The sequence below is a fragment of the Chamaea fasciata genome, unplaced genomic scaffold (assembly GCF_029207755.1).
Source record: "Chamaea fasciata isolate MVZ Bird 193981 ecotype frontalis unplaced genomic scaffold, bChaFas1.0.hap1 SCAF_1, whole genome shotgun sequence".
NCBI lineage: Eukaryota > Metazoa > Chordata > Aves > Passeriformes > Sylviidae > Chamaea > Chamaea fasciata.
The window spans coordinates 134,083,223-134,109,456 of NW_027094086.1; the positions used below are offsets into that span (position 1 = coordinate 134,083,223).

General features: G+C 36.1%; 1 protein-coding gene across 1 annotated transcript in view; it reads left to right on the forward strand.

Annotated features, from left to right (window-relative positions):
• The window catches only part of MALRD1 (MAM and LDL receptor class A domain containing 1), a 232,061-nt gene extending 206,417 nt beyond the window's left edge, over positions 1–25,644 (forward strand). The window contains exons 36-40 of the mRNA XM_066191598.1: positions 13,966–14,048; positions 14,142–14,232; positions 22,810–22,885; positions 24,592–24,648; positions 25,379–25,644. Coding sequence (XP_066047695.1) covers positions 13,966–14,048; positions 14,142–14,232; positions 22,810–22,885; positions 24,592–24,648; positions 25,379–25,480 — 409 coding nt within the window. The 3' untranslated portion in view covers positions 25,481–25,644. The remainder of the gene's footprint in view (positions 1–13,965; positions 14,049–14,141; positions 14,233–22,809; positions 22,886–24,591; positions 24,649–25,378) is intronic.
• Positions 25,645–26,234: the final 590 nt, after the last annotated feature.

Genomic DNA, 26,234 nt, shown 5'->3' on the forward strand with positions numbered 1-26,234 from the left:
TGCGCTTCTCTTTTTCCCCTCTTCACTCTCAGAACCATCCTTAAAGGTAGAAAACAATATCCAGCTAAACAGAACAGACTACTGGGGATACAAGCACCATAAAGTCACCCTAGGACATGTAGAAATCTTGACAAAATAGGTTAAAAGTGAAAGAAATCATATGGACATGAAAAAATTAATTTTTTGAGAGTATGAATGGCTGGGAGTACATTAAAAACTAGGCATTATTAAATTCAGTGTTAACAAAATATATTTTTATCACATTTGCTAATAATCACAATATACAATCTAATATTTAAAGATATTAAAGTTTTAAATAAAGATATAATTTAGAAAATAATGAAAATGCAGGTTTTTTTTCACTTGTGCTGTTATTAAACTTTTTTTTAAAAAGCAAGTCCCAAAAATTGACTCACAAACAAAGTCCATCATGCAGGATATTTTCCTCTGCTTTCCACCTTTTTAGACAAGCAGAGGCAGGCTCAGACTCCTGCTGCTTCATAGCAGCTGCATATTCCTCTTGTACTTGTGCATGGGAGAACACCTGCAGACACAGCTGCTACCTTAGCCAATCATTTTAACTGGATGTTTCACCATATTGTCACACCCAAAAGATGGGAACTCCTAAAGGAAACTTTAGTTCTGTCGTTGGCAAGGTTGCAATATATTATGACCTACCATGAGGTTAAATTCAGGCCAAGAAAAAAAAATTGGCTTTTTTTCCATAATAATATCATTGCGTTATTTTTTGATCCCATAAGTTGTGCTTACAAGATACTCTACCTTAAAAGTGGACATGCCCAGACTAAAAAAAGGAGCTTTTAAACTAAAAGCCAGCTTTAACTGAAATCTGAATTGGAACACTATTTAAATTGAGAAAGCTCAGTGTGACTAGGGACAGTAAAGTAGAAATAAGAGCATTTACTCAGAGCTGCCCCCTTCCCTACTGTTCTCACAGATGTCTTCTCACTTCCCTTTTTGTTGCGGTTAACTCAGACATTTTTGACATTAACTGCAAGTTCTGCTCCTTCTCTGTCTCTTCCAAAGAAACATCCCCTTGGCTCATCCTTTTGCCTCTCTCCTCTCCTCACAGTTGTTTCTCAGCCTCTTGAGGCAAACCATAGGCCAGCAACTGTCCAGTGTCTCCCTGTCCTGCCCAGTGTGATTTCACCTGCACTCTCTGCTCTTCTCCCCATCTCTCCTCAGGCTGGTCAATAGTTTCCCTGAAAAAACCAGCCTCCTTCCTCCATCGAGAGGTTCAACCAAAGCTATCCCACTGATTAAATGAATTTAGCATAAAGCTGAAACTTAATATGCATATTTACATTTGGAAACAAACAGGCTGAGATCTGCAGAATTTCATTACGAAAATCAAGTATTCACTGTCCTGGATAAAATGGTAACATTGGACAACAAATTAGCCTTGCATTATGCTATCACTATTTCACAGCTCTCTACATGTACCTGGTGCCCACAACATGCCTTCTGGGCTTTAGTAGTTAGGTCCAGATGGAGTTCTGATGGTGAGTTGTGGTTAATATCACAATACAACCAAAAAAGTTATACTATACAAGTTTCGGATGGAGAAAAAGGGTACCATGGACTACTGAACTCTAACATTTGTACTATTTCCCAGGATAAGAAAAAGAAAAAAAAAATGGACAGGAGACTTAGATGATAAAAATGGAAACTGTAAAGTAGCAGGTCATCAAGTACCTCACAAAAATAAGGATAAACTTTGGGTCTTTCTTGTTTTTACATTAACAGTGCCAACAAAAGTGCTGTGAAAAAGTCTTTCTAGTAAAAAAAAACCCAAAACCTAGCAAACGAAATTGAAAAGATCAATGTCTAATCTCACTCAAAAGATAGTAAATTATCTGCAAAAATATATGCAATTTAGTTCAATCTCCTTTTTTCACATTAGAGAGTTGATTACCTCAGGTCATATTTGAGAATATATAAGGAACAATATAATACATTGTTAATTTATTTACTCTCAAAGAAAAAAATGAACTGATGTGCATCAATATGATATATTTCTTCTTCTCATTCTTTGAAAACTTTTGTGAAAGTAAGTAATCTTGTCATGGTTTTCAGCTATTTGATGTTGAAGAATAAAGGCAGGGCATTGTACCAGCTTTGTAACAGACTGTTTCAGAAGCATTAAAAAAAAAGTTTCATCTGCTAGGAACTCTGCAGAAAAAAAATGTACACTTTTTATTCCAAATAAATGAAAAATTGCAATGTCCTTAGATGACGAGAAGTGAGTTAATGGAATCACTTTTTCAGCTATATAAAAGCTGACTTCAGCTTATTTAAACACCTCGGTCCTGTGGCTTTACAAAATGTAAATATGCCCCTTATTGATACAGAATGTTTGTCATGGCTCCTTGCCACCTTGTCGCAGCTGCTGACATAAAATCATCAGTAGGAAAACAGAACATAGCAAGGATTCTTTGATCATACAGATTTTTGGATAATGCCTCTGTCTGTAAGGGCTGTTGACCAGCAATGCAGGCTAACTAGGCTTTTGTTCTGCCTGGCAGTACATGCTAAAGGAGCGTAAAGGCTGCTCTGGATTGTTTTATGTACAGTGATTCGTTGCACAGTAGTGCTAACATCAGGGGAATAGTTCTCATTTCTTCATCTGTACTGCATATTCATGGCTGTAACCAAGAAGAGGCTTTGTTGAATAAATGCTGGAATGCTGTTAGAATTTTTTCAATCATTAGCTAAAGCTCACCATACGTTACCACAAATATGTGACGCGTGATTCACAGGAAAGATTTTGCTTCATCAAAGTGCCAGGTATAACAATTGAAATTAACTCTTCTATGAAATTAATTCAAATAAGCCACATTTAGAGCTATCTGTTCTCCTCAATAAAAGTTTTAAGAATGCACTTGGAGTTCAAATTTCTCTTCAGATCAACAAATAGAATAGTATTAAATGCTGAAGTTCGAAAGTTTAAATACTAAGAACAGAAGTGATGGTTTAACTATTCATAATAACAATTGGTTTTTTTTCTTTTGGATTTTTTTTTTAAATTAGGTATTGTGAATTACCTCTGCAGTATGCCATGATTATAATCACGCTGTGGTGCTAAACACTGAATACTAGAATTAAAACTTTAGATTTGGGAGTGAGGTGCATGGCAAGTTTGTGATCTTCCAATTAAATATGTGCTTGAACAGGCATACCTGAGGGTTTGGATTGAAATTGCATGGGAATCCTCAGTTCCAGCTTCTCCTAAATTCTCAAGTCTGGACTCTGTAACCATAACAACACTAAGAGAATGTGGAGCTTGAAGAAAGGTTGTGATGAAATTATTTTTATTGCATCTAAGTGTCTTAGGTTCTCATAAATTGTTTAAAGGTCATTCCTCTGAAGATTTCATAAATTTAACTTGATAACAAGAAACTAGAGAGACAATTCCCCAAGCATCTGTGAAATTCATCTCTAATACCTGCAAATTATGCAGAGACAACATCCCTGCATTATTTTCTATGAGCCACACTGGCATGTGTAGAACTCTGCAGAACTTAAGTCTTTTCTGGGTTCTGTGCAATTCAGTGTAAACCACTGTCTCTCTGGCACACGGATGGTAAGCAAAAGAGAAATTTTGTGTCGTTTTTATTTGATTTGGTTGTTTGTTTTTTTTTTTTTCATATAAGCATACATTTAAAATACAAGCAGAACATTTTAAAGAATGCATTTGTGTTGATGTAATCTTAGCCTGTAGTTGTGCACCTCTCTTGTACCACAGTGAGAAGTAGAATTAGATGTTATTATACAGTGTTGTTCCCGGTGCAAGCAGATACATTTATGACTGTCTCAGAATGACAAAATGATTTATAATGTCCAATATATATCACAGTCCACCTGCCAGGAGCAATGCCTGGTGTTGGCAGGCTCTGGTTAAAGACGGCCATTTCAGCTGATAAAATGACCGAACCAATGCTGAAAAGGGGCAGCAGAAAAAGAAAGAAAACAATTTTAAAACTTTTTTAATATTATTTGTGCCAAGTGTGTAGTTTAATATAGCCAAAACACTACTGTGGCATAAGCTTTTAAAATGACTATTTAATTTCGCCTGGACAATGTAGATTCATTCAGATGAAAGCTATTCATCCGCAATGAAAAGCAGATACACGAACTGACTGAAATAAATACCTATTATTTCTTACTTAGCTACAATGCAGACAAAAATGTAGTGAGCATGTAGGACTGATAGTTAGTTAGTATTGTTGATTAAAAGCAATAATACCAAACATTAAAAAACAAAACAAACAGAACTCTCTACCAAAAAACAAACACCCCAAAAAAACCTCAAAAGATACAAACAACAAAAAGTTAACAAACAAAACCAAAACCAATAATAATAATAATAGTAACCTGACCAGCAAACAAAAAGTAAAAACAAAGAACAACAACAGCAAAAAACAGCCCAAAAATCCCAACCCACAAGCTAGGAAAAAGAAAAACAATAAAAGGATGGTCTCTGGTAAAATACAGTAACTGTAAATATATTCAGATCTTTTATCAGGTTTTCTACTTATAGAGAACTCTATCTGTTCCATCACAGCATTGTAATTTCAGCAAAAAGTTTTTTTTCTCTGAAATGAACAGGTCTCTTCTATAATTTATTGCATTATTGCATAAATGTGAAATCAGTGCTGGTTTTGAACGCAAAATAATTTTGCTACCAGCTGTCAATACAGCTGCACAAGCAGACTTTCTGTCAGGTCATTCCTTAATCTCTATTTGGCCATCTAAAAGTTGCAGTTAAGGTCTATATTTGAGACACAGACATGTAAAACATGTTTCCTAGAGGTTTTGTTTCTCTATCTCTTTCTCTTCTTGCCCTCTTTCTCTCTATATTCTTCCCTTACTTGGTGTGTTCTTCAAGAGCACTTCCCTTACTTGGAGTACTCATCAAAGATGAGCTCTGAATGCACCTTCCACAAAGAGGAAGGAGGGAAAGAATAGAGCAGAAACACAAGTGGGCCAAAGAAAGAAAGATATGTAAGTTTGGACAAAAAGAAAAAAAGGAGGAGGAAAGAATTGGGGAAAAGACAGATAGTCAGGCTGGAATGAAGGGCTGCTTCTTTTCTGTCAGCTAAGAAAAGCTTCTTGTCTGTCAGTTGATTTAAGCTAAGGTGCAACACTTCAGTAAACTTTTACACTTTGCTTCAACAGTTTAGGTGCTGCTGTGCTGGTACAGACTTCTTGGGTAGGTTCTCTTCAAAAGGCAAATGGTAATGTGTAATGCTGCAATCTCCAAGGTTCCTTAGAACCAGAGAAGTTGGAGATTAGTCACTTTTCTCACTAGTGAAATGCTCTACATGCTAAGCACATCTCCTGGAGTACTTGCACCAAACTTCCCTCAGAGGACAAGGGGCCAGCCCGGTGCTCACAGTATGCCACATTTTGATTCTAGTTCACAAAATGACTAAGCCTGGTTTTTCCAGGCTTAAAATGATGAGACTATTTTATGGAAAAAAGTCATTTATTCTGAGGGTCACTTTTTGAAAAGCACAGCTTCAGCAGCAGTGGGCTGAAACCCAGGACTCACCTGTAATTTGGACTCTTGCCTCCAGTCATCAGTGATCAGTCTACATACTACATTGTTTCAAGTTGTTTCTTTCTCTGTTGTGTGGATGTCTCACTTCAGCATCAGCTAAAATTAAACATCGTGGCTCACTGATGGTTTGACCTTTAAGTAAAGTTGTTTTGTTCTAGAAAAAAATTCTTTTTAAAAAACACTCTTTGTTTTCTTCCTTAAGAAATCTCTAAGACTTTTAATTTGTTTATTATCTAGCTAAGGGAATAGTCATTTACCTGCTGAATTTAGCACCAAATTCTTTCTTCAGTTCCAGGAATAGCTTCACAATTTGTCTCACTGGAGCTTTTAACTCAGTGATATAATAGTGAAAAATCTGTAATCAGAAAACTATTATTTAAGAAAGTGGGAAAAGCTAGCATAAAAAAGAGTGTAATTGTTTAAATGGTGGATTTCAGGTCTGACCATCTGCTGTGAACACATACTTCTGCTTCATTGCTGTAGCTGAATAAATCTATGCCATAAAACAGTGCATGTCACATACTAACCTTCAATGAATTCTTCTGGGGCCTATTTCATCAAACACTAAAGGCACAAAAGCAAATGACACAGCAAATAATTTCCATATAAGTCTGTATTTCCTTATGAAAGGATTAAACACCCTGAAAAAAACTCTCTCATGTGCAAGATTATCAGAAACTGGTCTGTAACAGAAAGAATGTATGGAAACAATAAAGTTTGGGGTTTTTTTTTTTGATCAGTGTAATTCTCATCAGAATAACTTCAGAATTTCAAAATTTTACTTTGTTCTGATATGTTTAGGTTAGGAGCCAGAAATAAATCAGGCAGATTGGGCAAGTTTCAGGTACTGACAGAATTTCTTTAAAATTTTAATTCAAATTCTCTATGAAATATAAGCCTTTTAATGTATCAACTAATTTCAGTGAAAAAACTTTTGCTCTGAAATTTTCCAATCTCTCTGTTCAAAATGATTAGAGAAAGAATTTACCCTTCCCCACATAATAAAGGGTTTGCCTGCACCTAACAGGATGGTCATCCACAAGCTGTTCATGATAGAAATATCACCTTCATGCTCTTATTCTAAAACCAAAAGTTGCTTATTTTCTGTTTCAACCTTTCACAACAAACATTAAGGTGTTTTTCCTCTTGCCTAGCTGTGAAAAAGCTAAACGTACCTATTTAGTCAGAATTATTCATTGTGACACTGTTACAATGGTAAAGGAACCAATGAGGATTGGTCTCTTCACATAGTCTGTTTGCCCAAACTGTCCCTAGGTACCTCCCTTTTCAGGTGCTTAATTTTACAAGAATTAAGTCCCCCTCTAAACCTTTAAACTGGTTACCATAGTTTCATTGTGTATCTCTATAAAAAGCAATTAGATACACTGACCTTGTCTTTTCTTACAACAGTTCTCCTATTCAACTCAGGCTGTAATTAGAACCTGTCATTGTAGCTATAAGAGCAATGAGTAATTAGTGTGTCATGCTAGGGACCTGGGAGCAGATCCCAGCACACACTGGAGAAAAAATACGTGTAAAAGATAAGATGTCAATTGATGAATTTTCTTCCAAATTGCCATCAGTTATCACATTGAGCTCTGCAATCTCTAAAGAGTTTCATTCTCTGATTTAAGGAGCTCTCTCTACTACATATCATTAAGTTCCTGGCTTTTAAGACTTGCTGTGGGGCAAGGACTCCCTCAGGTCAGTTAAGAACTGTGTGACAAATAGGTCCCTTATTATTAGTTTAAGATGTATTTCCTTTCAGTTTGATTGAATGTTCTAGGAGATAGACAGCAATACACGATTTTTCTTCCATTTACCATATATCATTTTGTTTACCTTCATCATATCTGCTCCCACTCATCTTCTGTGTAAATTAAATCTGATCTTTTCAGTCTTCCATATGACTTTAATCACTGTAATCTCTAAAATCTTATACCTTACTCATTATGCATACTGCATACTTTTATGATACAAAGTGAGCCATTTCTTTCCTTGAATAAGGATGCATGGAACTTTTCTCAGAGTACTTATAGCTCTTTTAGAATTTGTTTATACCTCATATTTCCCTCCTTCATGTTGATTCATTTGTATTTGCCAATTATGAATTTTCACAGTTTTCAGACTAGAAGTCACATCTAGATCCTCAAATTCCAGGCCTTTGTTACCATACACAGTCACATGATATGATTCTATTCAGAAGTTTAGTCAGCTTTCTTTTATGACTATTTATAGGGAGTTCTTGTTCCTCTCTTGTTCCTTGCTTTGCTCCTGGGAGTTTACAGCATCTGAGGAGTTTTGGAGTATGTGTGCAAAAGGATAACTACTTTGCTGAAGTAGAATTTGCCTCTTCCTTCGTAATGGAATGAAGAGTTGCTGTTCTCATTAAGAGTCCAGTGAAGCTTTGGTTGCAAAGACTAGTGAGCAGAGAAATTTCTGCACTGATATAGCAAAGAGATGTAAATTCTGTTTCCTGCAAGGAACTAGAGTTGTGGTTTTGGTGGTTTTTTTCCCTGTATCATGCGACACCACTCCTGGAGCAGCCTGCACTGCAATACAGCAGCTATCCAGCATGTAGGCATACATGGCTCAGCTCTCAGACAATGTCAGCACTCGTGTAATGTTTCCCATGTAATGTAGTATAAACAGAAAATGCATCAGAAACATGGCAATGGCAAATCTGATCTCACACAGAAGGTACTGGCTCACTGCATTGTGGCAGATTCTTGAGAACATTCTCTAAAGGATGTTACAAATTGTACAGTCATGTTCAGAGGAATATATAGCCACAATCATCCACATATTACTGCCTTAATCTGCATACTATTAATACCACGTACACTAAATAGTTGGCTGAATAACTTTTCGTCATTCTGAACGTGCACAAGGCATGACATTAGATTTTCTGTGCAACAAATTTTTCAGATAAAAATAGGAGAAGGAGGTGTGCTTTGGTATTCAGAAATGAAGCAGTGTATTAGCCAGATGTGTTCTTGTAAATTAAACCTACCCTGACTGAACACTGAAAACAACAAACACCTTGTCTGGTTTTTATTTTTCATTCTGAGTGAGATGAGCCACAACTGCAGTCACAGGATGCAGCAGCACAGGCAATGCTAAGTTCTTTCCTCTGCATTACCAATATATATATGGGGAATAATGAGTCGGAAATCCTGGAAGCAAATCTGAAGGGTTAACATTCTCCCTTCCAGGGTGACTTTTCTATAAGAACTTGCTAATAGCAGAAGACGTTTTGTCAGGCAGGATAGATTAAAATGTGCTCTGGGATGGAAGTATTCAAGTGCTCTTTCATCTGTCTTTCTCTGTTGCTCCTCCTGTTTCAACTAGGAGGAGTTTCCTGTCTAAATGGATTGCAATGGCTATATCTGTATTTCAGATAAGCTTCAGACGTGTGTAAAATGGGATGCTGCTAATTAGTCAAGATGTCATAAGTCCAAGGAAATTAATTGTACATAAATAATGTGGAATTTCAGCTTCATGGCTCAAGAGGTAAATTCAGAGTCTTTTCAGAATTGTACATCTTAAAAATAAAATAGCAGAAGAAGATTATTAAGGAAGCTCTTCAAAATTCCCATTACCCTGCTAGTGAGGATTTAACACATAGCCCAGAAGACATGGTTGATCCGTACTCCTTAAGGTCCTTACACCACAACAGCATTGACTGCTGGCTGCTCTCATCAGAGAGAAAAGTAATTGTGACTTTGAAGAAGCAACTTAATAGCCCAACAGAAGTACAGTCCATGCTTAGCAGTGGATGGGTAGTTAAGAGTGTTCCCCTTCATTATCTGGACTTCAAGGGAGTCATCTCTTGGGTGCATGCAAAGGCTGCTCTGACTTGGTGCTGTTAGAGTAATTAAAGTTCCCTTCAGGATTGATTGTCCCAAGGATTTCACAGTACAAAGGTGATGTTTGACTTGATTGCCTATAAAGATGCCTGGTATTATTACTGTTACTCACTGACACAACTTCCTAGTAACAACTCAGACAGTCAAAGGACCAAGTCTGAGAGTTGAGAGTATCTTTTTATGATTGTAAAAGCATAGGATTGTGTATTCTGCACCCTGGGAAGCCTCATCCATCTCCTCAAAAACACTGTAAATTAATACCATGATTGTCCTTGCCACCTTTTTTTTCCCCCCTATATTTTTATGAAAAGAGGGACTCTTCCAGTTTTTTATCAACTGCCTAGTACTTCATGCATTGGACAGAGTGTGAAGTCTACAGGAAATGTCACTAGATGAGAAGGACATAATTTCGACACCCAGCTTACACAGCTGCAAAGGACTGCTCAGGTAGAAGGCCATAGAAGACTCAGAGAAGGGGTACTCTTAAATCAGTTCTTAAAGATGATAGGTTCTGTGTTTTGTCATATCAGTTTTGCCTAGCTTCTAACCAACTAGTTTGATTAGCTGGTTATCACCTGGAATGGTTTCTGGATTTTGTTAAATATAAAATAATATTTGTATATTTTGTGTGTGTGTGTATATATATATATATATACGCACATATAATGTATAAATTTATACTTTGTTAAATATAAAATAATATAGTGGTATAGCATTTTCAAACATGTAAGAGATAATTCTGCATTTCTTAGCAAAACCTCCAACTATCCAATACAAGACCATGCCTAAAATACTTGTTTAAAAGTAACCCTCAGCTGTCTAGTAGAGTGAAATAACAGGAGTAGTTTGATAAGAAATATTTCTTTTTTATTTACCTTTGTTGTCTAGAACTGTTATCTTCTCTTCTTCCCTAATCTAAGTTATTGGCAGATATTGGTGCCAGAAATCTCATTCTATCCTGTCCTCTCAAGTTACAGAATGATTTCTCCACCACAGCTATCACTGTAGTCAGCTAGAGTTTCTAGATATGATAGATAAAAAAGGAAAAAAATCTTGCAAGACATATATGAAACAAGATTGTTTTGAGTATTTAAGACAAGTTTCCGTCTATTCTGGTGACAGAAATGCTTGGCTTCATTGAAAGCCGGAGGCGATGTTTGTATCAGCTGAGAGCCAAGGATATTAATGAGCAATTTTCTCATGTTTTTCTTGGAGCCTCACTGAAAGTTGCAGGGTTCTAAACTAGCTGTTACTCTTACTTTCTCTTGTCTTTTTTATTTTATTTTTTTTTACTGGAGAAGATGGAATTTTGTTAGCACTCAAAAAACAAATCTTATAAAGGGTTGAATGAATCTCCAAATTATAACCCAGATTTTCCTGACAGTCTTATATTTTACCTCAGTGGCAGAGAGGATGGCTAAGATCCCTGTCATAGTTCAAAAACAACAAATTAATTATTTAACTAATATTAATAAATAAATTAATGTGTGAAGATACATGTGGGAGAACTTAACCAACCTATAGACTCACTCTTAAACTATCTTGTTGTTTAGCACTCCTTTTCCATCTTTGTCTTCTTGTCTTTAAGGATTAGCTATGGTGTCTTTACTATCTTCATCTTATTTTTCCTTTACTCCTTCCTCTCCCAATAAAATAATCCCCATGCTTCATGATTTACAACAATTTCCCCATCTATTTGATTTTGAATTTTTCTATATAAATTACCAGGTTCCAGAGATGTTATTTTTGCTCGACCTTAATCCATTTTTACCCTTTTTTTTTCCCCAGCAAATGTCATTGACACTTATGGTAACAACCTAGATGGACACAGTGGAAAATCATTTCACTGGCCAAAATTACACCTTGACAGTCTGACATCAGACTCCTAAGTGGTATGTGTCAGGTAGCATTCAGAGATTTGAAGAGAGATGAATGGCCAAGGCAAGGGAGTCAGTAGTTGATCATAAAACTTGTGTGTATAGGAAGATAAACTAAAAGATGCTTAACTTTTTTAACCCACAATTCAAACATAACACGAATATGTGGAAATACTCCATCAATAAATGGAAACACAGCATATGAAGATATATTTAGGCATTTCTGTGTAGTAGAACTTTCCTATAGTCCTACCAGTACACACACCTGCTTTATGAGAACTACCTCTCTGCAGCTCGGAGGTGAGTTATGTCCTGGTGCCTCCAAACCAGCAAATGGCAGCTCTCATTGCCACTCTGAGTAGTGCTTGTGCACAGCTGCAAATCTATTTTCTTATTCTTTCTTTTACAGTCAGGTAAGTTCTGCAGTGACAAGAAAGAGGCCAATTTTGGTTAAAAGCATATCTAGTTCAACAGAATATCTGGAAAACAGGGAGAAAGGAAATTATACAATTGAGAGCAATCAGAAAATTCTTTTGATGAGTGATTACCATCGGATTGCAATGTTTCTACATGGATCCACAGAGCCTGGTATGAGCCCACCTGCAATCAGACATTTTTACAAGATCATCAGTCTGCATAAAAGAGCAGCTTATGAATAACATAATTTTTTGTAGTATGCTGAAGAAGGAAGATTGAAGAGACTGGGCATTTTCAGTCACTGAATACAATGGGTCTCCAGCTCAGCCAGAGCTGTCAGCTGAAATTATACCATTTTTTCTTTAAAGTTAGCATGTCAGAATATGCTACTAGCTCCAGTTTCTAAAGCTAGGATTCATTAGTACACCAATTACCAACCTTGAAAAAAGATAACCCTTTAACCACAGAAAACCCATCTGTGGTGTAAATGGGTTAAATAAAATCTTTCTCTTCCCACTGTGTTTGAGTCAGACTGGCACTTCCTTTCTGGCATAGTGTCTGCCCAGAATTTTTCAATCAGTGAATTGTAACAAATCATGCATCAGTCTCTTTTAGTCTTTAGTGAAGCCACCTTCCTGTCATGTCTGAAACTGGAATATTGGTCTGGTTTCTAACATGCCCTGATCCTTTAAGGATTCTAATTACGAGTGCAGCTACAGATTCATGCTGCTCCCATCACCACACCCTTCCTCTCTCTACATCCACCACTCTTAAGTCATTTTCTGGGAAAATGAAGAACTCCTGTTCCTCTAAAATGCCTTGTTAACTCAGGGTGCAGCTGCTAGAGTAAGGCATGTGGGCAATACCTTGTGCTAAACTATGGCAAATAGCATGAAGTCCTCTCTCACATGTTCAAATTAAAGAACCTCAATATAAAGATTTAATTGTGTCTATATAAGTATTGTGTCCATGTGTCTATTTCATTATGTATATGTGAGGTTTCATACTTTTCATATACATATTTATGGAGAAGAAACCACAATTTCAAAATTACATCTTAAAAAATGGTGACTATGTAAAAAAATCGTGGTGTTAGGGTTAGAAAGCATCTCAATATGCATTCCAGCCCACATTAATAGTTTGTGAAACTGTAAAGAAAAAAATCATAAGTGAAACAAATTTTCCATGCATTTGACATTAGTAGGACCGAAACTGGACTACTACCATCACTTCTTTCTGATACTCTCTTCTAAAAAGTTTAAAATTTGTGAAGCTCACAAATCCCCAGCCATGCATATAATTGGAAAGCAGGTAGAAGTCATTCCGTCATTACACTCAGGATGGGTTCAAATCACCATGTGGAGTGCCTGAAATGAAGATGACAGTATCTGGCTGTCCCCTAACAACCCTTTATGCTGCAGCCATTTTGAGATTCCCATAACTGCCTGTGTCTCAGGCAGCTGACCCTCACCTAGGTGTCCAGGGTCCCTTCATTCTGACTGAGAGAGAAGGCCACAAAAAAACCCCAAGTAGACAAAAGCATAATTGAGGCAAATTAAAGTGACAAATGATATAGACCTTTTTGATGAAAGTGATTAACCATTAAGCAACAAGTGTAAATCGGAACAGCAAAGCTTGTGACAGATATTTTATATTTTGGTCATCAAATCAAGATTGGATTTTACCAAACAGAAACTTTGGAATAATTTTACATGGCTGCAGTCAAGCGTAGCTTTGGTTTTGACAAGGTATTTGTTGGAGAGGTATCATTTTTATTAAAAAATAATAGAAAAACAAGAGAAGCAAATTAGGTGACAAGAGAAAAACATCTTTCTCATATTCTAATTGTGTGTCTTTCTCCATACTAGGGTCCCAGTTCCTCAGCTCAGAAATGTATTTAGCTCTCACATTGGGGATACATGGAAATTAGTCAAATTTCTTTTGCTGTGAGAGAACAGTATGATAGCATTATGGACAAGGAAGTCAATTCTAATCTTTTAACTTAGTTTTTTAATTTTCTCTCTTCTTAGTTTGCTTTGTGTATTTCTCACTTAGATTCCCTTATATTAACTTTTATGTTGCTCTTTGTGATTCCTGGATAAGCTTCAGTTGCTGACAAAAGCACTCAGAACTTTGGCATTTCCTCTGTGCTCATCACTTACGAGGAGTTTATGATCCTTTCTCCTCCTTTCTTCAAAAGTTCTTGTTTTATTCACAGATGTGGAAAAGGATGGAAAGGAAACCGTTGCCACATAAGTGCTAAGCCTCTTCAGCCTCCAACTTCAAGTCTCCTACAAAATGGTAGGTCCATAAAAAGAAAGTAGTATCTTTCAATTCAATTCTTTGAGTCTTCCATTTAACTTATTTCTGCCTTTGATTGCTCTGATTTTGCAGATATTTGGATTGGATTGGGTATCAGTTTCTTACTGATTAAAATTACAGCTGCTGCCTTGTATTTTCTTTTGAAGAAGAAAGTGCCAGAAACGTAAGTGAAACTTTTATTTTGCGTATAGCAAACACAAATGTGGCACAGAGCAATGGCCAACTGCCCAGGCTCATTGGTTTTGACTTTTAAATTTCCCCACAGTCTGTCTTCATATGCAACGCTAAGCAGAAAACATAACTTTGCAACAAAAGCTGACCTTAGTGGACCCCAGTCTGGAAACAAAGGCTTAATTGCCTAGAATGTTTTGATTGTGGCATCGTATGAGTATTCTTGAATTATAAAATTCAGGATATGTTGAAGGATATCCTTCAACATATTCACTTCAAATAGTGAATTGCCGACTGACAATTCACTATTTCACAGATACATTCACAAGCCCTTCCTGTCATCCCTCTCATAATTTCTGCTTTTTCTCTCCTCTGATAATCTCTGCTTTTTCTCTCCTCCCTAATTTAAGATATTTTTTCCATTTATTTTACTCTAACTTCTGTATTACTTCTCTGCCTATCTCTCAACTTATTCTGCTAGATCCTTCTCTGTCAGCAAGTACCTAGCACTGTCCCTCCCTTTCAGCAATTCCTGTTGCACATTTCCTTGTCCATTTTTGTGTTGTTAGATTGTCCTTACTCTTCATTTTCTTCTCCAGAATTCATCCTCAAAGCTGTCTCTTTTCCTTTAAACTTGTTCTCTGCTGTAGACTTTCCTCTCTTTGGGGATGTTGTTATCTCCCAAAGTATCTACTAATCTGTGCAGACTCCTGTCCTGACATTATTGCTGCTGACATGTCTCCTATCTCTGCATGCTCCCCTGACAGGTAGAGCTGTCTGTGGACACAGAAGCAACATGTTGAAGCAGAAACCTTTATTGGTTGTGCTTCTGTTGAGTGCACAGCTTCACCTGCCTTTGTTACACCTCCTTCCTCTTCTTTAAAGCAGGAGTAACATTTCCCTATCTGATTTCATGGGACTTAAAGATTTAATTCATTCACATTAATACAACCTGCTAAGGCACACATATGGAAAAGCACTTCAGAAGTGCAAGATGACTTGTATTGTAAGAGCTGCTGGATTTTTCTTTTTTGTGATTACAATAGTAATCTTTTTAAAAAGGAGTGTAATTTCCCAAAATAAGTTTGATGGTATTTTAATTTAAAACATGTTGTTTCTTACACTACTTCTGTGCTCTCACTCAACACTCCCTTCTTTTTCTTTTATAAACGTCTACTTAAAGGTTACTGCAGTGCCATTTGCATCTCTTTACCCACATATCTGTATTTAAGGAATATTCTTTTCTTTTCTATTCTTGGAATTAAATATGCTAAAAAAAAGTAGTCTTTTTTGTACCCTGTTGCAATATGATGCTAAACAATATGGTCCTATTAGGTATAAGACAGGGATGAATGAGGATCTTCTTGTTTGGCTCCAAGAATATACCACAGCTCTTATATGCAGAGAATCAGAGCTGTGACAGGAGTAGACAAGGTTATAAGACAAAGCTTATTCTGTCTGGTCTTGATTGTTTTCATTAAAGCTTCCAGAAAGGTAAGTCACGATGATGGAAATTTTCGTGACTGTTAGAAAGTACAAATTTTACAAATTTAATTACAATATTAAAAATTTTGTCTGTTAGAAACTGAGATTGTCAAATAATTTTGCCCAAACTACAAATAAAAATTTTTATTTTTATTGCTTTTAATCACAGTCAACTTAACATGTAAGTTAAAATGCTTTAATAGACGTCCAGCTAAGAAATCATCTAGCTAATAAATGTCAATTTGTTTGAAATTGTGAAAATAAAATCTGAAACTTTGAATTTGAGAAGATAAGTTCACCCAGGCTCTTCCTCTTCAACTATCTAGTGCCTACCATGATTAGATATACAAAAATAACAGCTGGAAACACAGTAGTAAATTAAGGCAAGTTATTCCTGAACTGTTTAATCAGTAATCAGAAGTGACTAGACAAAATGCAGCCAATGTTAACGTACTGAAGTTTAGATCTTTAGGATAAGGCTTTGTCATAAGAAGTGACTTGCATTTGCATAAGTCTGAAAAATGTTCAATGTGACAGCACCACACAGAGGCATGAGATTTTACTCCTGATTTTTTTTAAGGGATTTGATGAATGACAGGGTTTTACTGGCACATAAATAATACTGTCCTATAGTTAATTTTCACTTGTGTCTGCTTTTAGCCCTCCTGAGCCATGTTGTTTTCTTAGAGTCATTAGGCACTAGAGTCACTTTAGGGAAGCTTTCACACACTTGAGGCCATATTTACTACCTTTTGATAAATTCTTTTGCTAGCTATTTTTATGTAATTTCTGTTAGTGTCCCCTTGCTTTACTGTATAGACCCATGCATGCAGGCACTGTCAGATGGTTCTTCAGAGGCACATTAAGAGTTGTAGGTGTTAGTTCCCATGACATCTTAAAATGGTGTGCAGGTGCAAGTCTCAGTGGAAATAATACAGGAATGTGAACAAGAGCTGGGGAAGCTTAAGAGTCCAATAGAACTCATTTGTTTTTTCATCAGAAAACCAGGTAGGAGGCAGTAGGGCTAGGCTGGGACCCCTCAGGCAATTGCCAGCTAGAAATTTGTCGCTAACAGCAGTGAGAACCTAAGTCACATTTGTCCCTCTTCTTCTCTGGAAATATTAATAGTGCCTTAACCCTTCCTTTCAGCCAAGAATGGATGCCCCACTTCCCCTTTGCTATCTCCTTCTCTTTTGCAGAATTTATTTTCTGATCTGCAGGCTTTAAACACTCCCTTTACTGAGTAGGAGTTACTGGAAGTCAGTCATCATGTAAGTTTACTTCCCGATGGACAAAAGCAGTCTTACACAGCCTGGCAGGATCATCTTCATTACCATGACAGGATTCAGATATGCCAGATACTTCCCAGTCCCCAGCTGGGGATATGTGAAACTTTTGTATGGAAACTCCAATTCAGGGAAGCTTGTGAGTTTCTCTCATTCCTGTTTGCACTATAGAGATGATGTTCCCTAATCCAGAAAGGAAGGCTGCCAGTTGCTCCACTCCATCAGTGACACCTGTCCTTGTTGACCAAAAAGAAGCAAAACTTCATTTTAGCTTCCATTTTGTTGCAGCTGCCTTCTAATGCATCATTGTAATTTGAAATGTGAGAATATTAAAAGTAAGTGACATTCCGTCCAGCCAAGCAATGCCTTTTTTGCTATTGCCTCCAAAGCAGTCAACATCCCTGGAACATTTTAGTTGGTTTCTTCCCTCTTCTTGAACTGTGCCATCCGCTGCAAGGCCAATGTACCACAGCTACATTATCTACAGCTACTATTATCAGTCCTATCAATCTCAATGAACACAGAACATTACATTTTCCAAAGCATATAGCAATGTATCTTGCCACACAAGCAAAAGAGTGAAAAACTGAGGTGTTCTGAGAAAGCATTTTAAAATGATAGAAAATCATGGGAAGAAAGGGCCCACAAAGGCCATTTTTCATCCTGCCACATCACAGACTCAGTTGTATCACTCCTGAGTTTGCATTCAAAACCCTCTAGCAACATGAATTTGATGGCATCCTCGGGCTATATTGGTACCTTGGGTAGAAAGAAGTTTTCTGTTAGAAAGTTATTTTCCAACTGCTGATATGTCAGGTTATCATTTAATTTCATGCCTATTCACCACGGACAATAACAGATCATTTCCTTCCTTTTTGCAGAAAGCTTTTTCTGTTCTTGAAGTCAGTTGTCATGACTCCTTACTGGCTGCTTTCTTCAGGCTAAACAAGCTCACTGCTTTTGCCTTTCTCCATAGTTAAGGTTTATTATAATTATGATGATTCCCAGTTTCTGTTGCCAGACTTTGTGCAATTAGACCATACCCTTCTGGAAGTCTGGTGTGGAGGAACGGGTGGTGTATTCCAGGGGAAGCTCTCCAAACAGATCTGAAGGGCTGCCAGAGGTCATTGCTGGCTTGCCTCTGTTCCTATATCCCAAAGAGATAAACAGAATGACAGTATAAGGACATTTATTGAATCGTTTTCAGCTTGTGAACTGGAACAGAGACAGACACAGTTCATGTATAATGGGAGAAAAAATGCGCAGTTTTATGGGAAAAAGTAAACCAAAATTTGGAAGCATCAGCCATAACCATTGTTTGGGAATTGTACTAGTTTAATGCTGCTATCCAAATCTATTCATTCTTCTGTAGGATATTTTTGTTCTGAAGGGTGACTACTATAGTAGGAAGTTTTCAATTTTTCTGAAATGTACAGCTGATGATCATCACCCATAGGAATGATTGCACAGAAATAAGAGGAAACATGCTTAAACAGGGGCAATCTCTGTAGTCTGTAGCCTTCAAGATTATGAAGATGAAAGTTGCAAAGGAGTGATTTAAAAAAAAAAATTAAATTCCCTAAAGGGACTCAAAAAGTACAAAGTACAGACTTAGGAAACACATTAAAAGTCAAATAAAACATCCAAGTGACTTGTATATTACTTTAGATGCAGCTTTTGAAAAGTCTTCTCTCCTTGTATCATGCCTCCTATTTCTTTCATAGGATGTGCAAACTACAGCCTACTTCTGAAAACCTAAATTTGGTTGAAAAAGTTTTAAATATGTTTTCAAAATTAAGATCTTGGGTTTTAGTTTCCATTAAAAACTGAAGCTTTAGCACACCTATAAAAAATCTTTTATGGGATTATATTAATTAGTAGCTTAATTGTAATTAAATCTTTGGTCCACTAGGATTTTGTCATTGTTGTTAGGGATCAGATGCTAAGCATTCCTCCAGTACTGTATTTCCTAAAAATCTGTGTTCTGTATGAAAGATTTGTTTTTTCTTTGAAACATATATTGAAAAGTACAAAATTATGAGCTCTTGCATTCAAAAAAATCAAATCTAAATACATTAATTTTCCATTAACATGAATGATGTTACTCAGCAGTCTGTTTGTACACTGGTGGGTATTTTGTGAAGCATAAAACTTCTTCCTGTCTTTGTGAAATTGTAGAGGAGAAACCTCTGACAAGGCAGCAGTTTTCACTACTAAAGAATGCAGATGAGCTTAACAAAGCTATGTCCCATGTTACGTCAACCTAGGACGATTAATTCTCTCCTTTCCTGTTGTGGTATTTCTTGTTGTGTAAGAAAACCCAGTTCTCTCTAAACTACCTTACACATATATTTTTGTATTTTTTTACTTTTTTTACTTTCTTTTTTTACTTTTTTTGCTGCAGTTGCTACCACATCCAATTGATAGATTACAGCACTTGTGTAAACATAATTTTGATTAAATTTTCACTTGCATTTTTTAAGGTCTTTTAAGTAATTTGAAAATATTTCAGAAATTTTAAGGCTATCTATTGATATCCCTTAGAAAGAATTGCTTGCTGCATTCACAAACACGGGGTAATCTTATATATATGAACATTATATATATATATATATATATATATATATATATATATATATATACAAATATATACATATATATATATATATAAATATATATAATGTTATTGATATAAACATGTTCATATGTATGCATCTATGTGTTTATTCATGTTGCATGTATGTGTAACATAAGTTACATAAGGTAGTACCTGCTTTGGCAAAAATGTTCCTGAGAACAGAAGAGAACATAAGAAAGTTCACTTTCCACCTGAGTTTGTGGTGCATAAATTCAAGCAGTGTCCATATTTTGGGCCATAAAATTCCCTAAGATTCAGTGACCAATACACATGCTTTTCATTATGCAGATCTAGAGTGGGAGAACACCTGAAATCTGCTGGACTCAATTTTGTTGCTTGAGACACAGACAGCACTAAGCACAGCACTAAGCACAGCAGTTTCAGCACTAAGCGCAGCAGCCACAAACAGGTTGAAGAACTTGGCCAGCACTCTGTTTGGTGCCCACAGTTTGGCACAGTATCCTTCTGGTTAGTTCTCCTCCTTGCAGAGAAAGCTGGAGAACTGTGTTCAGCACCCTCCTGCCCTCAGGACAGACCTAAGTTCTCAGCATGTCCTTGCCCAAATACGCTGTGTATATGTCTTGCACAAACTGTTCAAGTTTAATGGAGTGATGAAAGAGAATCAGACCTATCCCTATCCTAACCACTTGCTCTTGGCACAGTCAGGGTGGTTCATGCTGAGAATTGTGTGACTTGGGTTGCCCTTTGGAAGTGTCTCGACTGACTCCATGCAGAACTGATTTGCTCAATTCCAAATCATGCTTTTAGGCCATACAGTTGGTTTGTGATGTCTAAATGAGGCACCAAAATTAAGGCATGCAATCATGGTGCTTTGGGCACCAGCTTAGAAGCAGAGCCAAACTCCTTAAAAACTTTTCATCTGAGTTTGCTTCTGGCCTCAGATTTTGTGAGCCATGCTTTCATTTTAGAGTAAAAAATAAATTTTGTACACGTTTTCTGGACTTTATGCAGGAGGACTGGTATGCAAATATACACTTAGTAGGCATATAAATAATCTGTCATTGCTTCACTAAACAAACTAAATGAATCAGAATATCATGGTTTATTACAGTTAAGATTAGATCAAATGAAAAAATCAACAGGTTCAAATATTCAGCTCTCCCCATTGTTGTGTCAGGTAATCTAAATAAATTATGAGACTGGCATTAGAAGCAATTACTTTCTGACATTCTTGTTGTGAAAAAAATTAGGGAGAGATGTCTGGTTTAGTCCAAAACCCAGACTTGGTTTCTTGCACTGATTTAAATCCTAGGTAGACTGTTTCTGTGCCTTACTTGTGTCTTCCTCCCAAGCAGCCATTCCGGTTTTAGGTATTTGCAACAGAAATCATTCAATGTGACTACTCTGTGCTTCCCACTGAGGAACAGCTTCCCTTCCCAAAATCTCTATGGACTGTGCTCCTGTGACTGCTCTTGTCCCCTCAGTCCTGCCTACCACAGTAACACAGAACCCGTCTATCAGATTCTAGGGAGACACAGCTTCAAACACTTGTAGGAGCAGCTTTGGAACAGAAACACTTTTTAACACCACAAAATTTATTTCTCTATCATCAAGATTGATGAGGAGCTTTAGGGAAGTTTTTTTTTTTTTTCTTAGAATACTGTACATGCAGATTTCTATGTACACAAGGCATATGCTCTTATTCATAAAAACTGTGGATAAAACCCAAAAACACTAAATGCATCTCTTCAGAAGCAAAGTTTAGCTTCTGCTTCATTCTTCAGTAATTTTAACTAATATATCTGTTGCTTTTTATATAGTATTGGAACGCCTTTGGTGATTCTGGGCCTCTCACTACAACAAAGACATTGAGGTGTTGGAGAGCTTGTGAAGGGTCTAGAAATTAGGTCCTGTGAGGAGCAACTGAGGGAGCAGGAAGTTTTTCACCTGTAGAAAAGGGGATTAAGGGGAGACCTTGCTGCTCTCTACAACCACCTGAGGTAGGAGATTGTGGGCAGGTCAGGGGGTCAGTCCCTTCTCCCAGCAACAAGTGACAGGACAAAAGGACATGGCCTCAAGCTGTACCAGGGAACTTCAGGTTGGACATGAGGAAGAATTTCTTCACCAAAAGGGTTATTAAGCATAGGAACAGAGTGCCAATGGAGGTAGAGTCACTAAACTTGGAGGTGGAAGGGACTGGACAAGGAACTTAGTCCAGCCAACGAGGTGGTGATCAGTCAAACGTTGAACTCAGTAATCTTAGAGCTCTCTTCCAACATAAATGATTCCATGATTCTGTGATTTCAAGAAATGTGGAATATTAACAACTAGTCATCTATATGGGAAAAAAAATTCAGATCCAGGCAGCAAGTTCCATGCCCATTCTGCTTTTGCAGAATAAATGCCATTAACTGCACAGGCTAAAAGTGCTTCCAAAAAAGATATGGGATATGTGAAGACCTCTATGAAGAAAGCATATCTTTAAACCTCCAGATGAGGTAATGGACATGAAACCCATAAATAGAAAAATTTTTCCTAATAATCTATCATAAACTGTTTAAGGCATTGTGTTAATTGATGAAAAATTTGCATTTCAATACCTCAAGTGATTATTTATTCCTGGCTTTGTAGCAAAAGGTATGGGTAGCTTGTATAGCTTTAAAACTGATGCTGATGATTTTGACCCAAAATGCAAGTTTTTTCCCAATTAATTGGAAAAGTGGAGTACTTATAACGATTAAATAACTAAGGTGCTCTTGAACTTGGAACTTAAGACCATGTTAATCACTGAATTGTCAGTGTGATAGCAAAACACATGAAGAGCATGATCTCATCCCATGGAAACAAATTATAGGAATGTAACTTATAAGGTAATCTCATGCTTTATTTAATGTGTAGCACTATACCAGCATTTTATAAATACTAAATAGTTCTATGCACATCCAGAAGCATATACATTTTCAGAAGAAACAGACGAAAAATTATTATTTTAACCTAGACATTATTTGTCCAGAATATTGGTTTAATTTCATCAATTTCAGTAGAGCTCAGGTGTAAATTTATTTAGCCACCTATTTTTTTGGATTCAAGTCCTTTCAACTTTAATCTATTTGGTTCTCTGATGACCTGTGTGATACAGTAAGTTTTTTTCTTCTTTTTTTTTTTTTTTGTTTTGTTTTGTTTTGTTTGATTACCCAAGGAAAGTGCAGGAAACTGCTATTTCTTCATTTGCCAATCCATTGTACAGAGACCTTAGTTCATCTGGGAAAGTAAAGGTAAGCTGCCTCTGTATGTTCAGAAAAATTTAAGGTTGTAGTCCTCAAATAGTTTTCCATTAAAAGAATGTAATCCCTCAGTGAATTCTATTTAATAAAAGACGTGAGAATTAAAAATTGACTAAGTATTCAGAGCAGTTCCAGTGCATTTTCAAAACATATTAATATTTGAAATCAGCTCAGTTTTGACAGCATCTCATTGTTTATAATTATAATGACTATGGGATGATGATTTGGATGAAAAAAAGTGGTTTGTATTAAATATTTACCCACACATAGATAAGAATAAGCTCCCTGGGACTTATCTCCTTTTGTATCTGGAAAAACAAACAAACAAAACAAACAAACAAACAAACAAACAAACAAAACCCCCCAACCAAACAAAAAAAAAACACCAAGAAAAAATATCCAACAAAGCAAACAGACAATAACAGAAACAAATCAACAACAACAAAAACACAGAATGCATGATTTGGCAACCAAGTTGCTTTTGCACACTCACTTAACTTTAATAAAACAGTTCATAATCCTTCCCAGTACCTTAAACATACATCACTGCAAAATTCACCTTGACACTAAACAAGAAATTGGTCACACATTTCCCTAGTACCATTTGCTGATCAGAATTAAGAGACTGATAGAGTAACAAATAAATTTTTGAATAAAATATATGTATAAAAGTGAACATATTGCAACACAAGAATTAAAGGCAAGATTTAGTTATCAAATTATAATGAAAACTAAAATACATGTCTTACATTTAACAAGAAATAAATGACTGAATTAAAATGAAGATATTTCTGATATTTAATTTAAAATTAAAAATAATATAGACAAATAACCTTGGAGTAAAAAGAAAAAAAGCCCAAAAATATATTTTAAATATTCTTCCTGCCCTTATTTTGATACTACCCTTATTAGAATTGAAAAAGCTAGGCTTGGTTTAAAATAGAAAATAAAACTTCCTTGTCCTTTGCACAGTCAATACTATAAGATTCCATTGCAGCTTTGAATAGGATTAACTATGACATGCCATTTACTTTCTGTAAAAAGGTCCTATCACCTGATTTTAGAGACATTAGAACAAATGAATTCGCTTATAGGTTGGAGTTTGTGAGAGCTCCAAGCTGGAAACATTCCCATCACAATCATGTCCAATTCATCAGGACATTTTTATTTTAGTTAAAATAGATTCCTGACAGGCTTCATTTAATAGCAAGTTGAAAAACAGAAGCACAGAGTCAGGAGAGACATTTTCATGGAAGACAGCCCCAGGCATCATGATTGAAGTCCAGCCATGTGCCAGAATTTCCTCTATTTTCTCCAAGACTGGGAAAATACATGTTTACGCTAATTCTTCTTTTTCAAAGAAAACAGGCATTATGAGTTTTCCCCAAGTCTGATGAGACTTAAATTTGAATGGTGTATCATCAATCAAAAGAGATGACAGAATGTGAGCAAAAGCTCTTGTCTCCAGCTGAATACTCACAAGTTATGCCCTCGTGGGAGTCTCTGAGCTTCATAAAGAACGGTTCTCCTGAAGCTTTCTGAACACCAATATCATGTGGGTTTAGCATAGCTACACTCTTGCTCATAATACTGCCTCATAATTTTGGATCCATAGAATGTGTTACCCAGGTGCCACATGGCAGGATATATTTCCAGCTCACTAAAAATATTTTGAAGCAGTTTTTTTCTTTTTATAGCCTCCTGGTTATGCCACCTCATCTGCTGTTCAAATCAGTGTTTCTCCATGGCATGAGGTATGTAATAATACATTTCTAGGATGTGTTTTGGCCTAGTAAAGGAAATACATTTGTAGAGGAAAAGGAAAAAATTCCCTTAAAGTCAATGGTGTATTGCTACTTATACTGCTAGCACCTCTGGAAATCCGAGAAAGATAACCAGGGCTGAATTGGTTGGCAAGGACCTCAAAATAGCAGTTCCAGTAGTGTTGCTCATCATAGCTACTTGTTACACCATGCACTGATTCAGTAAGTTTAATTCAGGGCAGATGCTGAAGAAAACGTTTAGAATTACTGAAATCCTTACCTGAAGGGTTCATTTTACCTATTTTCTCATACATTTTTCATTCAAAGAAATTATAACCATTTCGTTGAATAAAATGAAATTACAATGTCATGTACCAAAACTAGTGACCCACTGCAGTTACAGTATTGTAAACAGATTGCCTAAAATAATACTAAATGTATATTAGGCAAGGGCTCTGGAGAAAAGGGGAAAAAAAATGGAAACAGATGCAGAAGTAGGTTAAATGACTTGATCAGGTGCATGTGGCTGGTAATTGTTTGGGTGGAGCTATGCTAACTTTCTTCAGTTGACAGTCTGGTCTAAAAATGTTTAGAGATTTTATAATTTTCTTTAATATGATACTTCTATAGTGAATCTAAAGCCATTTGTATGTGCATTTTTAAAAATTAATTGAATCATTTGGATTTTAAATTCCATTCTATCTTTTTTTTTTTTTTTTAGTATCCATTTAATGAAAGTGTGAATGCTACTTCTTTTCCAAATCCTCTCTACGGTGTAGCAGCAGAAGACGTGGAGAAATTATGTAGCTCCTTGAAAACATAAACAGGAAGAAGGATCAATAGTGATTGTAACTCTTTGCCTAAAGATTTTTTATAAAATTTGGAAGTGTGCCATGATACTCTAGTATTTGCAATATGAATTAATAACTCATCACAGAATAACTCTAATTAAAGCAATTTTAAAAAGTAAATTTATATTAAAAATTGAATCCATACATAAGTAAACGATAATTATATATAGTCCTATGTCACTTCTGTTGGTGCAGAAAAAGATTGATAATTATAACTATGAATTCATTTTACATTTGTACAGTTCAAATTCCAATATGTTAATAAAATCAAATCCAGATTCTTTAGGTTTGGGAAACATAATTTTTTGTCTATTATTTGAGAAATGATGACTTAAATACTTCTGTAATTTTGCATTAGAAAGGGATTTTAACTGACTCTTTTAGTGTTCCAAGATGCAGAAGTAAAAGAAAAGTATTTATAAAATTAGAAACATACTGAACTAAATCAAGAGTGGACATGAATCATGGATTTGAGTATCGGCTCAGCATGTGATTCATCTGTGACACACCAGTATATACACTTATTTTTAAAACATATTTTTATTATTAACCTTGATAGTTGACCAAATTTTCCTCTGGTCAGCTCTACAGTTCTGTAGTTCTGGCCACAGTGCTCCTGATAAATTTAGCTTAGTGGTTGACAGAGAGTGGAAACTGTCATGTTCAGGAAACCATATTTCTGCTGAATAGGTTGGCCTCCCACACAGATGAAACTTATGCCAGTCC